Raw genomic sequence first — 17,705 nt, 5'->3', positions numbered from 1 at the left:
AGATAGGGTCTGTACCCTCTCCTATGGGAACTTTGTGGGCTCTTGTGACCGTTCCAACCAACAGAAAGGTGCAAGTAAGGGTAATGACTTCTGGGGTTAGGTTGTGAAAAAGCAGTACAGTGCCTGTGTAAACTGCTAGAATATCCACTGCTGAAGCCTGCAGTCACTCTGAGCCCATCTGCATAGTGATGCTGTGAGGAAGCCAAAAGTTGCCTATATGGGGAGACAGATAGGCAGGTCCTAAGACCATAGAGACAGAGGGAGAGTGGGGGCAAGAGGAGGGGACAGAAGGAAACCAGGAAAGAGGAAGAGGGCTCTGTGTGGCCAGCCTTGAGCTGCTTCAGACCCACAGACTTTCTACTCTACTACCATCTGGTTGGAACCACATGAGAACTGAGCCTGAATCACTTACTCAAATGCTCCCCAATTTCCTGACCCACAGAAACAATGAGACATACTAAAATAGCTGGTATGGTGGCTGTCAAAGTTGCTTAGTTTTGGGGTGACTTGTTATACAGCAATAGATAACTGGAACATCTAAACTGCCAAATGGCAGCTCTCCAGGGATCAAGTGAGACTAACGTGAATCAGCTTCCTAGGAGGAGGTCATCCAAGACTTTTCAGCTTCTAAAAACATCTGACACATTTAATATCATGTACATGTGAAATATAAGCATCTTTCTTAATTGCAGTTCCCAACATAACTTAGAGCTAAGAATATTCATCTTATTTTAGTTATCTTCAGGATACCAGGCCTTCTGGAACTACTGTATAAAAACTAAGAGAATTACAGTGAAACACTGGAAATGTTACTTAATGTTCACATTATAGTCATTATCTGTTAGCCAAGCAAATCAAGCATGAAATTTAAAAAAGGAACTCACCCCCTTTCCTCCTGACTTTTGGTCAAATGGTACCATAGTGATTTGTTTGGAGTCTCGTTGATATGTACAGTAGTGCTTCACCCAAGAAGTTCCAAAGTGACCTGCAAGGTAACATTGCCCATTAAACATCTGTACTTGCCCACTGTGTGCTGCCCAGCATTAACTGCAGAAACATATAGCCCCCCGCTCATAATGCTCACCTACCCTGTTTGAGGGTATGGATTCTCCACACAGCTAGACTGAAACAGACAGAAATCTGATCCCACAGGCTGGAAATGGAACCAGCCCAAGGCTTTCCCCCAGAGGCTCAAGAGCTCTATTTCCCACTAAAATTCTCTCCATTGGGTCTTTAAATGTAAGGGAAGTAGAGGTTCCCTGGGGAAATTAATTCACATTCCCATCATCAATCTCCATTTGGAGTTTCCGCTCTCTTTCCTGACTGGAGTAAGATGCTAAGGAAAGAACCCAGAAAGGCTCCTCCAAGTGCCTGTCACCATTCCCAACTGGGACGATGACATCAGGCTTCCCACACAGCTGCTCGGTGACTCTGTGCACAGACACTGGGGGTTCTGACCTACTTCCGAACCCCTCATATTTACTTTGGCAGAAGGAAAAATTATTGGGAAAACAGACGGTGATACCTCAGAAACACCAGAGGTACAGAGTGGAAGTGACTGAAAGACTCAAATGTAATCTAAGGAGCTGTTTCTCAAAATTGTCCCTCAGGGAAAGGGAGACGCCATAGAGTGGAGGTCTAATGAGACCTCTGACTTCACTCACTATTCAGCCTATATTTTGAACAACAGAACAGTATGAGATGAAGAAGGCATGACCAGCCTGCAACAGCCTCAATCAAGAGCTCTCGTTCTAGATGTTTACAGAGATCAAATAGCAGAAATGGTTAAAAATTTTAAAAGCATAAAAAGGGAATCAGTAGTCATTTAATAATTATTAATGGTGTGTCATGGCTGCCAACTGCAACTGCTGAAAGGCAAGACGTGAGTGTTCACAATAGGGCGTCAAGCACAAACGAAACACCAACCACACAAATGCATTCTGTGGCTTAGGGGGAAGTTCCAGTGACTACACAACATGAGGTTCCAGGAGAGCTTTGTATTAGCCAATTTAAGCATCAAGATGAATAAAGACAGTAATGGATTATAGCCTACTGAATGAAAGTTCATATTGCCAATGGAAAGACAGAGGGACAGACAGAAGGGTGAACTGGAAGAGTGGGAGGGAGAGAGAAAGGAAGGGAAGGGAGGACACTGAATGGCAACTACTAAATGTGGAAGGAGAGGCAGAGCTGGGAAATCACCATCTGTCAAGCATCACAAAGTTGGGTCTGGCATGAGTCATTGGACATGAAGTCTACAGAGGGCAAAGTGTGGAAAGGAGTGGCTAGGGAAAAAGCAGTGACTAGAGAGTGCAGAGACCAGATCACACCTTGTGTGGATGATCAAATTAACAGCATCATCAAGGAGATGGAGGGATGTGGCCCTGAGGGGAAGAACATAGCACTACTCATGCAGGCCTGAGCTGGAGATAATTAGATGACCCAAATCTAATCACGAGGAAACATCAGACAAACCCACACAGAATCAAGTTCTATAAAGGAATTGGATCATGTCCTTTAAAAACTTCGGGGTCATGAAAGACAAAGAAAGGCTGAAGAATGGTTCTGGATTGGCAGGAACTAGAGGCATGACAACTACATCCAGCACACAAGTAAGTAATGGAGGAAACAATGCTTTGTAAGGGCTTTATGGGGACAAGTGACCTACTGAAATATGAGCTGTAGTTTAAATGCTGTATCAATATTCCATTCCTTGGATGTGGTAACATAAATGAATATCCCTATCCTTAAAAATTCTGAAGTGAAGGAGCATGGATTAGGCAACCTGCTCTTGAATGGTTCAGAAAAAGAGTATATGTGTATCTACGTGTATGTGCACACACACATGTGAGCACAGAAAGCAAGATATATATATCAATATATGTATATATATACATATCAATATATGTTTAAATATATATATATATATATATATATATATATATATATATATATATATATGAGATTGTGGCATACAAAGAGAAAAAATGATATAACTATAGCAAAATGCTAAAAACTGGTCCATCTGAGTAAATTCCCATATTTCCCCTTAAATCATTCTTATGACTTTTTTGTATGTTTGCAATGTTTCAAAACAATAAGTTACCAAAAGTTTAACATAAAAAATGATGCACCTCAATGAAATACTCTAGACTACTGTGTTAGAGAACCATAAAACGTGGTTCTAAGGATAATCAACACATTGATTTCAAACAAGCATGTGAAGGGTGGAACAAAACTAAATGTCACGTGAGAATGCAAGAAAGCAATACCGATCTTATGTAACATGTAAATTAAGCATTGTAATGGACACTGAACGACATTTTTAAAGCCCTAAAAATTTGTATTTTCAAGTTGACCCTAAAACTTCTTGGCAGGGTAGGGGGTGTAATATATCTTCTCTTTTTGGGAAAAAACAACAACAACAATTGGAAACTTTGATTTAGGAAGTGAAACACACATCTGAAGTGGCTTCCACTTCTTATAAACCTCCACCAGCTCCTCCCTGTAAGAATAAGGAACGTGACCCCCACATCACAACCAGTCCATCCAGTCCCACTGCTGCCCCACTGTTTCCAGGGGAAACTCTTACGTCCAAGCAAATTTTTAGTAATTGCTGAAAAGAATAATCACTACAGCCAAATGTTTCTAATCCATTCCATCAGGAAGCTATATGAGTGAAGATATTTGCCTAACAAGAGGACCCAGAAGAATGCAGAACCAGCACAAATCTGAGAGACTTGCTCCTAGGAAAGCAAGGAGGGAGAGCCAGAGAAGAACCATGAAAGAAAACAATTCAACCTTTCTCACTCCTGGAATTACATGTATGCAGTAAGCCTGCAAGTGCCACCTCAGTAGCACAGTCCCACCACAGAGCCCTTCCCTAGACCTCTGGCATGAATCTGTGACATTGCTAAACACTTCCTGCTAGCAGCACCTGGCATCTTTCCTTGACATCATTATCAGTAGAACAGTGGGTCTCCTTCCTGGCTCTCAAAGGGAGCTTTTGTTTCTACTTTTCATAAAACTCAAGTATTAGGATAAAAGAAGAAAAGAAAAAGGGCCTAAGTCATGACTTTTCCCACTTGGAAAGAGAATCACCAAGTATTAGGTCTCCCAAAGGATCTGACGACTGAGAGACAAGAAGGTCTAGCACGTGAGACCTTTCCAAGGACCCTGCACTGAGGGTACAGGATGCTGCACAGGGACACTAGAGAAGAGAATCCCTCAGGGAATCCCAGGTTCCCAGGGAAATACCCACTCACAACAAATCCAGAATACACCACTAAGAGGTGGACAAGATTTTGTAGACCTCACCTCTCCCCTTGGAAGCTGCACCATACCATCACTGGCCCCTCCCACAGCATGTATTCAGTAGGCCAGGCACTACTGGACACACTCTCCACCTTCTGGACAGAGGGCCTCCATGCCCTGCTGCTGGCAGGCAGCACACTCACGTTTCTCCTGAACATAGAGGTACCCCTCCATGGTATAGGGGCTGATGGTCTTGTGCTCCAGGGGGTTCTCCTTCATCTTCTTCATCAGGGATTCCACCTCTGACCTGGTGCCTTCAAAGCGGTTTCTTGTCTAGGATAAAAGGAATTTGACTCAAATGAAAGAAATGAAATCTCTAACAATTCACAAGATCAATCCAACAGAATTCATAGATCTAAAACCAGAGAAGGGTCACTCAACACTCCAAGAACTGAGTGAATATTCATTTACAAGAAGTGTCATATTCATATACACATTGGCCTTCCAGTCTCACACCTAAATGACTCAGAAACTAGATCAAAATCACCCAGGACACTTGAGAAAATGCAAATGCCCAGGCCTAATTGAGCCTAATTGCTCTCTCTCACCTAGAGATCAACTCAGAGCCCCTGGGCCTAAAACACGCAGTTTAGACGGCAGCCCAGGCGATTCTGACTTAGGGGCCTGCACACACCTTCAGGACTTGAGGGCCTCTGTTCTGTAGTGCAGAGAGGGCTGCCTGCTGATGGCTCACAGATGGGCCCCTCCTCAAAGAGGAGCTGCTGCACTCAAGACCATCCCCTATCCAGAGCAGCCTGTATTTCTGAATTCTACTCAGGCCACTCTTAGGTCCACTCAGCCCCAGAGCACATGGCACAGCTCAGCCTGCCCTGCCATCCTCCTCGCTCCTCTCTCACAGGGGCTTTGGCTGGCATGGCACTCCAGAGAACCTGCTGCGTATCAACTTCCATTCCAGAGGCAACCTTCAGAAGAACCCAGTCTAAGGTAAAGCTACCCTCTGTGAAATCTTTTCTGAGACTCTGCACTTCCTGTTCTCTTAGATGATGCAGAGAACCATGTAGGCTCCAGACTCCTAAAGGCTATATGACACAGTCACTCAGAAACCCTGGGGTCTATTTCCTACACAAGAGCACCGAGAGGTAATATAAAAGTCAACAAGTCCCATCACATAGTGAAGAAGGCAGCTATAGCCCCCGTAACTGCTCTGTGCACCAAAACGTACTGTGTGTAAAACCTGGAAGGTAACTAGGAGTGACCATACTGACCTCGACTTCTGGCCAGCCTTCCTAAGAGTTGGAAAAGAGCACATCCTTTGAGCTTGTGTCCCCAGTCCCATTCCCTGAACACACACACACTAAGGTTTCATGTGGCCAGGCAGCTAGATGCAAGGAAGGGAGGCTGGGCTGGGCTTTGCAAGGCCAAAGGAAATCCTGATTTTGGTGCTGCTGATTTAAGACATAATCAGAAGCAGCACTTCCCTGAACATAAATAGTGCTTTGACATAATAGAGAAGAGCATGATGGTCTGACTCAAGGCCACCCAGCACTCTGGATGTGCCTGCCCCCAGCTGCCCTCTGAACCAGGCAGGACCCACCCTCCTCACCTATGTCCCAGCCCAGCTCTCTAGCAACCAGACCCATACTTTAACCAGAGAAAGGAAGTCTGTCCCTAGAGCCACTCACATTCTGTATGCTAATGGTCAACTGTGTCTTGAAGTCACCAAAATCCTTGGCCAGTTCATAACCATGGTGATAGAAAGTGAAGAGTCCTTGCAGGAAGGCCAGCAGCTGTAAAGAAAGAAGAAAGGCAGAGGTTACATGAACACTGAAAAGAAGGATGCTGTAGCTCTGAGTTCTCAACACTGGTTTCAAAAGGTAGAACAATGATAATGGCTGACATATACTGAATACCACTTCTGTGCTAGGCACTGTGCCCTTCTATACCTCACTGATCTATGGCCTAAGCACTCCTGTTACTCCATTTTAATAATAAGGAAGCATATTCAGGGAGATTAAATAACTTGCCCAAAACACACATAAGTGGGAGCCAGGAATGAAGCCAGGTCTCCTTTGCATCAACACCCATGGGCTGAGCCTGTAAGCCTCATCATCACCGAAGAACATTATTTCTTCAAAGAAGAAAGACCAGGGCTCCAGCTGTTTCCTTTGAGTACATTTGTAACATCAGGTTATGATGTAGAACAGGAAGGGAATGAAGGAAGCTGGTGTGGTCTGAGTCTTCAGTCTAACAGGCAAAGTCAAGGTGTGTTTCTGGGCTTTCCCTAAAAAATCCCAAAATAAACACTATAAACACCTTTATTAAAATAGTGCCACATTTTCAGGTATAATGGCTTCCCTCCATTTCAATCCCCTCAGGCTAAAAGGCTAGTTCATTCATTGTTTAGTCTTATGCGTAGTGAATGGTGAAAACAGCTGTCCACCATGATCTCATAGCACACCTCCATGTACTCAAAACCCACACCCTCCCAGAGCCCGGGCCAACCTCCACTGCTCCAAAATAAACAAACAATGTTCCTTTGGTCTTTCCTTAAGAGCCTAAATCCAAAACGCACTGTTGTGCTTTCTTGGCCCCTTCCCAAGTCCTCCACATCTTGCCTCAGTTCCAAATTTTGACCCAAAGAAACAATTATAATAAAAGGCTGGATAAGTCTGAGAAGCACCGCGCCTCCCCTGTCATGAGCTCAGCTCTCCACATGCAGAGACCATCCCTGTCCTGCAAAGACTGAACCCAGAGCCTGGCACACACCAGGTAAGCGCTCCACCACTGAGCCACATGCCCAGTCCTCTGACACATTTTCTTAGTGGCCCACTCTGACCTTCCTGACCTGCTCCTACCACATATTACACCAAGACACGCTGGCTTTAGTTTATGTTGTTGTATTTGACTTTTCCGTCCCTAAATGAACACACTTTATGTGTTAAACATAATCCCAAGCCCATTTATCTTTACCAGACTCTTCTTTCCAAGAGGCAGCTCTGATAATGATGGTGAAGGGCTCTCTCACACCCAGCAGTGGTAAGCACCAAGGAAGGTAACTACTCCACCTGAACCCAGGGGGCCTGCCTTCATGGCAAGCCACATGCCCCACTGATTTATCAGAGCTCTGTAGTGGAACATCAAACATCATCCAGGCTATAACAATGTGGTACATTGAGTTCCTACTGCCAGTGTTCCCAGCACATCTGTGCCCTTGGATTCTCATGGGAGCACATACAGCTGGATCCTCTGGCTATGAAAAGATCTAGAGTACCGTGTACATCCCTGACATAAATCCACAAATGAGTGGACAGAGAGAGTCACCAAGTACTAAAAATGAACTATTTTCTTAAAAGATGACCAAAGCCTTTGGACTAACTCCATATAAAGTATTTTTCTGAGAGGAGGGCCTGTGTCTTTCCTTCTAGATGGATCCAGTAACAGAGGAGAAAGGGCTCTTCTGCCAAAACCAGTTCCGTCATTCACAAAAAGGTAAACTGTTCCTCACCTCTTCTTACCTTTGTCCTCTCCATAGATTACCAATCCTGGATCCTATCACTTTTCCAAAGCACTAAGCCAACCCTATTTGATGAGTGATGAAACAAGACCCGGCCCTACATTCTAAGGTCATTTCTTCCTATTAACTCTGATTTTCCTTCACTTAAAGTAAACAGGGCCTCTCTTGCTCAGGGCAATTACACATTCTCAAACAACTCACTAAAATGTCACCTGGGCATATACACAAGTGCTCCAGAGGCAGAGTTAATAATATTTATTTTGGTTTCACTTCCTTTGGTTTCATGCCTGCCTGTCCATTTTTCTACGGGAAATGATTCCTTAGATACTATTATTTTTGGCCTGCTTTCTCTTCCTTCTCCCTGCACAGCACCTTCTCTCTCCTCCCTCACCTCCTATGTCCCCTCCCACATGCTGCATGAACCTTTGAACCTGTTACCAGTGGGAAATGGAAGTCCACTCCTCAGGGGGCAGGGTGAGGCCCACAGAAGGACTCCAGAGATGGGGAGGATCCACCTGCTTCAAAGAAATGCTTCTATCAAACACAAGGAGGAAGAGCTTGCTGGAGCCCCACCTGTTAACCAGATAGAGTGGTCAGCTCATCCACTGAGCAGCCACCGAATCACACACTTCTGCTGCCTCCCCTTGTCTTCTTCCCCTTCCATACTCAAACAATGACTGTAAGCAAAACCTACTCCTACTTCCTGACTAACAGGGACCATATTTTTTAGAGCAAAACTGGAACTGCTTGAGATACATCATTTTTAACTCTGATAAACTCAGGTTGCCACCACTCACAGAACAGAATGATTGAACGGCCCCGCCCGCCCGGCTCAGGAGGCGACGTGAAGGGACTCTAACCAAGCCTTTATGAAATAGCGAACTGGGAGCTAAAACCAGAGATTGGGTCAGACCAGAGACAAGCCAGTCCCACCCCTCCCTTCGGATACTCCGGCAAGGAGCCAGGGGCCTGCCATAGCAGAGAGGGGAAGCCACCAAAGTTTGGCCAACGAGATTCCTACCCAGAGGAATTTACTTTAGCAGGTGTGTGACTCCCATCCACACCAGATACAAACAACCGGGAAACTTCAAAATCTCTCCGTGGGCGTGACCGTAAGGGCCAAAGGACTCTCTACCCCCAACTCCCCCTACTGCCAGTGACATGGGCGTGACTGTAGGGGCGGAAGGAAGCAGAGGACTCCCTACCCCCAACTCCTCCAACCGCCAATGGAGAGGGCGTGACAGTAGGGGTGGAGGGAAACAGAGGGCACTCCTGACCCCCAACTCTTCCTACCGCCAGCGGAGTGGTCGTGATTGTAGGGGCTGAGGGTAGCAGAGGGGATTCTCGACCCCCAACTCACATTACCACCAGTGTCGTCACCCAAGGTCTTAGCCGCCAGCTTCCGGGGGCGTGCCCACCAAAGGGGTCCGGAAAAATTAAACTATTGACTCCCAGACCTCAGCTCCACATCACTGGGGCTTAGATGAATGATAGAGAGAGTGCTCAGTCGTTCGGGAAATAGGGCACGCAATGGGGCTGAAGTGTAACCAGATCCTTGGGAAACCGCCTCCGGTGAGCAGGACCTGGCTGGCTGGCAGGAGGAAGGGGAGGAGGGGCTGGAGAAGTGAAACGGCTCTGGACCAACAGGATTGAGAGACTCCCAGGAGCCGCCTTACAGGGATTGCTGTCGACACATAGAGGGCAAAACTCAGCTCGGAGGGCACAGCTCTGCCTATGGGAAGAGAAGAAAATGGATCTCTAAGACCTAATTTTAATTCTTATTTTATTTTATTCTATTTTTTCTCTCCCCTTTTCCTTCTTTCTTTCTCCTTTCAAGTTTTATTGTTCTTTCCATTCTCCTCTATTCTATCTATCTCCCTCTCCTTCTTTCTTTTTAAGAGCACCTTCCTTCCCCTTGCCCCCAACTTTCATCCCAAGCATTATGTCCTCCATTACATGTAATTGTCTAAATGCAAATAGGTGAATGTTTCGAGGCTGTCTATAGGGCTCCTAAATACCTAGCTACTACCAACACCCTGATCCAATCGACGGTTAGTATCCCCCTTCAGTAGAGCAACCTTCTAAAGTAGCCAAGACATACTAACCCTTATACCTTCATAGCACCTAAACATAAAGTCCTAAGAACAAACAACAAATCACTATATGCATACAGAATCCGGAAGCCCTTTATAAATTGAATGAATCAGCTTTAAAGTACAATAAAGCCCAACATCTCTAGGCATAATCTCCCACCACAAAGGAGAGACATCAGAGATATACAAAGCCAAAACAAATTTATAGGAGAAAGCAAAAACACAGCAGTCAAACAGAGCTGGAAAGTAATGTGAACATCATGAAAAAACAAGGGAAAAAAGGAGTACAAACAATGCAGGACAACTTAAATCTACAGGAGGACCTAGAAGCATCAGAAGCATGGATAGGGAAAGAACTCAAGGCATACCTAACTCAGATGGAATGGAATATTAGAGAAGACATGAGACAGCAAGTCCAGGCAATAAAAGTATATTTTGAAAATGAATTAAACAAACAAATTCAAATGGCAAAGAATGAGCTCTACCAGGAGATAGAGATCTTTAAAAAAATCAAACAATAATCGTAGAAATGCAAGAAACTATAAACCAAATTAAAAATTCAAACGAGAATATTACAAATAGACTAGATCAAGTAGAAGTTAGAGCATCAGATAATGAAGACAAAGTTTATCAACTTGAAAAGAATACAGTCAACACAGAAAAGATGCTTAAATCCCACGAGCAATCTATTCAAGAGATATGGGATGTTATTAAAAAAAACAAATTTGAGAGTCATTGGGATAGAAGAAGGCATTGAGATTCAAACTAAAGGAATGGACAACATATTAAATGAAATAATTCTAGAAAACTTCCCAGAGATGAAAGATGGAATGGATTGCCAAATCCTGGAAGCCTACAGGACCCCAAACATTCAAAACCATAATAGACCAACTCCAAGACATATAATTATGAAGATGGCCAACATACAGAACAAGGAGAGAATATTAAAAGCTACGAGAGATAAGAGGCAGATCACATTCAGGGGTAAACCAATTAGGTTAACGACTGATTTTTCATCACAGACTTTGAAAGCGAGAAGATCCTGGAACAATGTATTTCAAACGCTGAAAAATAATGGATTCCAACTAAGAATACTGTATCCAGCAAAATTAAGCTTCAGATTTGACAATGAAATTAAAATCTTTCACGCTAAAAAAAAGCTAAAAGAATTCGCAGCCAGAAAACCAGCACTGCAAAGCATTTTGAGCAAAATACTACAAGAAGAGGAATTGAAAAATAGTGCCCAAAACTAACAGCAGGAGGTAACTCAGTAAAGAGGGAGGAAAATAACCAAAAACTAGCCAAACTAAAATAAATAAATAAATATGACTGGAAGTACAAATCATATTTCAATTGTAACATTAAATATTAATGGCCTAAACTCACCAATCAAGAGACATAAGCTAGTAACCTGGATCAAAAAAACGAATCCAACAATATGCTGCCTTCAGGAGATTCATATGATAGGAAAAGGCATACACAGGCTGAAGGTGAAAGGTTGGGAAAAATCATACCACTCACATGGCCCTCGGAAGCAAGCAGGAGTGGCCATACTCATATCGAATAAAATCAACTTCAAACCTAAGTTAATCAAAAGGGATAAAGAAGGACACTATATCCTGTTAAAAGGAACCATCCACCAACAAGACATAACAATTATCAATTTGTATGCACCAAACAATGGTGCGGCAACGTTCATAAAACAAACTCTCCTCAAGTTCAAGAGTCAAATAGACCACAACACAATAATTATGGGTGACTTCAACACACTGCTCTCGACATTAGACAGATCCTTCAGACAAAAGCTGAATAAAGAAACTATAGAACTCAATAACACAATCAATAACCTAGACTTAACCGACATATATAGAATATATCAACCATCATCAAGTGGATACACGTTCTTCTCAGCAGCACATGGATCTTACTCAAAGATAGATCATATATTATGCCATAGGGCAAATCTTAGTAAATATAAAGGTGTGGAGATAATACCATTCACCATATATGATCATAATGGAATGAAACTGGAAATCAATGATAAAAGAAGGAAGGAAAAATCCTGCATCACATGGAAAATAAACAATATGTTACTGAATGATCAATGGGTTACAGAAGACATAAAGGAGGAAACCAAAAAATTCTTAGAGATAAACGACAATACAGACACAATATACCGGAATCTATGGGACACAATGAAAGCAGTTTTAAGAGGGAAATTCATTTCCTGGAGTTCATTCCTCAAAAAAAGAAAAAACCAACAAATAAATGAACTCACACTACATCTCAAAACCCTAGAAAAGGAAGAGCAAAACAACAGCAAATATAACAGAAGACAAGAAATAATTAAAATTAGAGCGGAAATCAACGAAATTGAAACAAAAAAAACATTAAAAGAATTGATAAAACTAAAAGTTGGTTCTTTGAAAAAATAAATAAGATCGACAGTCCCTTAGCCATGCTAACGAAGAGAAAACTCAAATTACTAACATACAGGATGAAAAAGGCAATATCACAACAGACACTACAGAAATACAGAAGATAATTAGAAAGTATTTTGAAACCCTATATTGTAATAAAATAGAAGACAGTGAAGATATCGATAAATTTCTTAAGTCATATGATCTGCCCAGATTGAGTCAGGAAGACAAACACAATTTAAACAGACCAATAACAAAGAAAGAAATAGAAGAAGCCATCCAAAGACTACCAACCAAGAAAAGCCCTGGACCGAATGGGTATACAGCGGAGTTTTACAAAACCTTCAAAGAAGAATTAATACCAATACTTTTCAAGCTATTTCAAGAAATAGAAAAAGAAGGAGCTCTTCCAAACTCATTCTATGAGGCCAACATCAGCCTGATCCCGAAACCAGACAAAGACACTGCAAAGAAAGAAAACTACAGACCAATATCTCTAATGAACATAGATGCAAAAATTCTCAATAAAATCCTGGCGAATCGAATACAAAAGCATATCAAAAAAATTGTGCACCATGATCAAGCAGGATTCATCCCTGGGATGCAAGGATGGTTCAATATACGGAAATCAATAAATGTTATTCACCACATCAATAGACTTAAAGATAAGAACCATATGATTGTCTCCATAAATGCAGAAAAAGCATTCGACAAAGTACAGCATCCCTTTATGTTCAAAACACTAGAAAAACTAGGGATAACAGGAACTTACCTCAACATTGTAAAAGCTATATGCTAAGCCTCAGGCTAGCATCATTCTAAATGGAGAAAAACTGAAGGCATTCCCTGTAAAATCTAGAACAAGACAGGGATGCCCTCTCTCACCACTTCTATTCAATTTAGTCCTTGAAATACTAGCCAGAGCAATTAGACAGACAAAAGAAATTAAAGGCATAAAAATAGGAAAAGAAGAACTTAAAATATCACTATTTGCGGACGACATGATCCTACACCTAGAAGACCCAAAAGGGTCTACAAAGAAACTACTAGAACTAATAAATGAATTCAGCAAAGTGGCAGGATATAAAATCAACACGCATAAATCAAAGGCATTCCTGTATATCAGCAACAAAACTTCTGAAATGGAAATGAGGAAAATCACCCCATTCACAATATCCTCAAAAAAAATAAAATACTTGGGAATTAACCTAACAAAAGAGGTGAAAGATTTATACAATGAAAACTACAGAACCCTAAAGAGAGAGATAGAAGAAGATCTTAGAAGATGGAAAAATGTACCCTGTTCATGGATACGCAGAACTAATATCATCAAAATGGTGATATTACCCAAAGTTCTCTACAGGTTTAATGGATGCCAATCAAAATCCCAACAGCATTTCTTATAGAAATAGATAAAGCTATCATGAAATTCATATGGAAAAACAAAAGACCCAGAATAGCAAAAGCAAGTCTAAGCAGGAAGTGTGAATCAGGCGGTATAGCGATACCAGAGTTCAAACTGTACTACAGAGCAATAGTAACAAAAACAGCATGGTACTGGTACCAAAACAGGCAGGTGGACCAATGGTACAGAATAGAGGACACAGAGACCAATCCACAAAATTACAACTTTCTTATATTTGATAAAGGGGCTAAAAGCATGCAATGGAGGAAGGATAGCATCTTCAACAAATGGTGCTGGGAAAACTGGAAATCCATATGCAACAAAATGAAGCTGAATCCCTTTCTCTCGCCATGTACAAAAGTTAACTCAAAATGGATCAAAGAGCTTGATATCAAATCAGAGACTCTGCGCCTGATAGAAGAAAAAGTTGGCTCTGATCTACATATTGTGGGGTCGGGCTCCAAATTTCTTAATAGGACGCCCATAGCCCAAGAGTTAAATACAAGAATAAACAAATGGGACTTACTTAAACTAAAAAGTTTTTTATCAGCAAGAGAAACAATAAGAGAGATAAAAAGGGAGCCTACATCATGGGAACAAATTTTTACTCCTCACACTTCAGATAGAGCCCTAATATCCAGAATATACAAAGAACTCAAAAAATTAAACAATAAGATAACAAATAACTCAATCAACAAATGGGCCAAGGACCTGAACAGACACTTCTCAGAGGAGGACATACAATCAATCAACAAGTACATGAAAAAATGCTCACCATCTCTAGCAGTCAGAGAAATGCAAATCAAAACCACCCTAAGATACCATCTCACTCCAGTAAGATTGGCAGCCATTAGGAAGTCGAACAACAATAAGTGCTGGAGAGGATGCGGGGAAAAGGGTACACTTGTACATTGCTGGTGGGACTGCAAATTGGTGTGGCCAATATGGAGCAGTATGGAGATTCCTGGGAAAGCTGGGAATGGAACCACCATTTGACCCAGCTATCGCCCTTCTCAGACTATTCCCTGAAGACCTTAAAAGAGCATACTACAGGGATACTGCCACATCAATGATCATAGCAGCACAAGTCACAATAGCTAGACTTTGGAATCAACCTAGATGCCCTTCAATAGATGAATGGATAAAAAAAAAAAATGTGGCATCTTTACACAATGGAGTACTACGCAGTAAAAATGACAAAATCATAGAATTTGCAGGGAAATGGATGGCATTAGAGCAGATTATGCTAAGCAAAGCTAGCCAATCCTTAAAAAAAAATGCCAAATGTCTTCTTTGATATAAGGAGAGCAACTAAGAACAGAGCAGGGAGGAAGAGCATGAGGAAAAGACTAACATTAAACAGAGACGAGTGGTGGGAGAGAAAGGGAGAGAGAAGGGAAACTGTATGGAAATGGAAGGAGACCCTCATTGTTACACAGAATTACATATAAGAGATGGTGAGGGGAAAGGGGAAAAAAAGGGAGAGAATTGAATAACAGCAGATGGGGTAGAGAGGGAAGATGGGAGGGAAGGGGAGGGGGGATGGTAGGGGATAGGAAAGGCAGCAGAATACAACAGTCACTAATATGGCATTATGTAAAAATGTGGATGTGTAACCGATGTGATTCTGCAATCTGTATAAGGGGTAAAAATGGGAGTTCATAACCCACTTGAATCAAATGTATGAAAGATGATATGTCATGAGCTATGTAATGGTTTGAACAACCAATAAAAAAAAGAACAGAATGATTATTATGTGCTGAATTGTACCCCCTAAAGCATAAGGATCCAAAGGACCTCAGAACGTAGCCTTACTTAGAAACAGGTCTTTACAGAGGTGGTCAAGTAACTGTATGGTCATCAGGGTGGGCACTAATAGTTTTTTAAGAATAACATGACTGATGTCCTATAAAAGAGGAAATTGGGACACAGAGACAGACATGCACAGCAGGAAGATGTCCCTGTGAAGGGAGAGGACTGCCAAAGATCGTGGGCAAATCACCAAAAGCCAGAAGAAGAAAGATCCTTTCCCTGTAGGTTTCAGAAGAAGCATGGCCCTGCTAACACCTCAGCTTCAAACATCCAGCCTCTCAAACTGTGAGACAATAGATTTCTGCTGTGTTAAGCCAGCCTGTTTGTGGTCCTTTGTTACAGAAAACTCATACAGCTACCAAGAATCATTACTCATGCAACAAAGACCACAGCCAGTAGCCAAGCCACAGGACTCTCTTTAACTCATCTTTAACAGGAGGAGTTTAGTGATGGTATATATTAGTGCACAGGTAAGGTGAAGGTTAATTCGGATCACCTATAGAGTGGGCTTAGCATGGGAGTGCTGTCAGGGGCTGTTCTGCAAGAGAGGCATAGAATCAGACTGTGTTAGAAGATGCAATATGGTCCAGGCCAGATGAGGAAGGAGGAAGCCAAGGACAGAATACAACAGACAACAGGAAAGAATAGAGCTAAAATGGGACAGAAGAGAGGGAAGGAGAGGAAGATAGAGCACCAAGAAATACTGAGGAAGAGAAACCCAGAGAGACACAGTATTCAATGAATGTGGAGAACAAGTTCTCTGTAGCACTAACCAACCTTCAATTATGAAAACTCAGGGAATGGAGGAGTATGGCTCAGCTTCATGCAGTCTGTGTGCATCATATCTGCAATCCACATCTCCAGAACATCTGGTACCTCAACAAGAATATAAAGGCTTCCTGCATGTACATATAGGGATGTGTGTGTATGTGTGCATGTGTGTGCACACGAATGTGCGTGCATACACAAGCACACAAGTATGCCTGCATGTTTAAAGCCTGTAAGTCTGATTTTTCTTCTTTGGAATACTAAAAACATTTTTTTTATATTTATGAAGGTAAGTGATGTCCTGGTACTTTAATGCACTTTCTAAGAAACAAACGAAGGGGCTGAGGTTGTGGCTCAGTGGTCAAGTGCTTGCCTAGCATGTGTGAGGCACTGGGTTCGATTCTCAGTACTGCATATAAATTAAAAAAAAAAAAAGTCCATTGGCAAAGAAAGAAAGAAAGAAATGTAATGGTCCAGGCACACAGTGTTTCTTTGAAAAGCTGGAAGATTCCTTTGATTACAACCAACACCCAAGCACCCCAACAATTCAGTTCAATAGATTTTTTGCAAGGGTCACGTCTATATGTGTTTTCATTTTTTCATCCAAAAATAGAAATAAAAACAGTACCTACCCTCAGAGATGCTATAATATTGAATGATATAATGTAGGTAAAGGGCTTAGCTCAGTACATGGCAAGGTTTCAACCAAGATCATCAATGGCTACTTCATGTTCTCCCTTGTACAATTCTAAGCCCAGTGGCTCAAACTGCCAGGTGCAGCAGAATCACCTAGAAGGCTTATTAAAACAAAGACTGCTGGGTCTGGCCCTTAAATTTCAGGGCTTGGGCAGAGTCTGAGAGTTCCCTATTTCTAACACTAAGAACTGCTTATCTCATCATTAGCCCTGTATAAATACAGTAGTCCAAGCTTATCCATAGGAATACCTTCTAAGGCCCCCAGTGGATACCAGAAATCACAGAGTACCAAACCCTTTTTTCCTATACAATGTATCTATGATAAAGTTTGATTTATAAACTGCAATAAGATGAACTAAAAGAGAAGAATGAAAACAACATACTGTAATGTATATTGCTATGTACTGCATAAGTTATGTGGTCTTTTTCCCTCTCAGAATGTCTTACTATACCACATCTCCCTTCTTCTTGTGATGATATGAGGATGATTCGCTGCCCACAGGAAGAGATGAAGCAAGATGAATGATGCAGCATTGTGAGGTAGTGTTAGGCTGCTGGAAGGGTGACTCCAACACAAGCCCTGTGATGCCACTGAACTGTGACCATCAATCTGATGCCTGAGAGGCCTACGTGATTAATAGGCAGGCAGCAGATACAACATGATTCGCATCCTCAAGTGCCAGGCAGAAGGGAGAGGGACTGTGTGAGCGGTCGTAACACTA

At 42.1% G+C, this 17,705-nt stretch overlaps 1 protein-coding gene across 4 annotated transcripts in view; it reads right to left on the bottom strand.

Annotated features, from left to right (window-relative positions):
• Window positions 1-17,705, bottom strand: part of Arhgap26 (Rho GTPase activating protein 26) — a 416,502-nt gene that overhangs the window by 274,602 nt on the left and 124,195 nt on the right. For all 4 annotated transcript variants that reach the window (XM_026384432.2, XM_077800951.1, XM_026384433.2 and 1 more), the window contains exons 7-9: window positions 5,958-6,062; window positions 4,458-4,587; window positions 885-985 (exon numbers count right to left, since the gene is read on the bottom strand). In XM_026384432.2, the coding sequence (XP_026240217.1) occupies window positions 885-985; window positions 4,458-4,587; window positions 5,958-6,062 (336 nt within the window). The remainder of the gene's footprint in view (window positions 1-884; window positions 986-4,457; window positions 4,588-5,957; window positions 6,063-17,705) is intronic.

Source organism: Urocitellus parryii, chromosome 1 (assembly GCF_045843805.1).
Source record: "Urocitellus parryii isolate mUroPar1 chromosome 1, mUroPar1.hap1, whole genome shotgun sequence".
Taxonomy (NCBI): Eukaryota; Metazoa; Chordata; class Mammalia; order Rodentia; family Sciuridae; genus Urocitellus; species Urocitellus parryii.
This window is presented reverse-complemented; position numbering and strand designations above follow the sequence as displayed.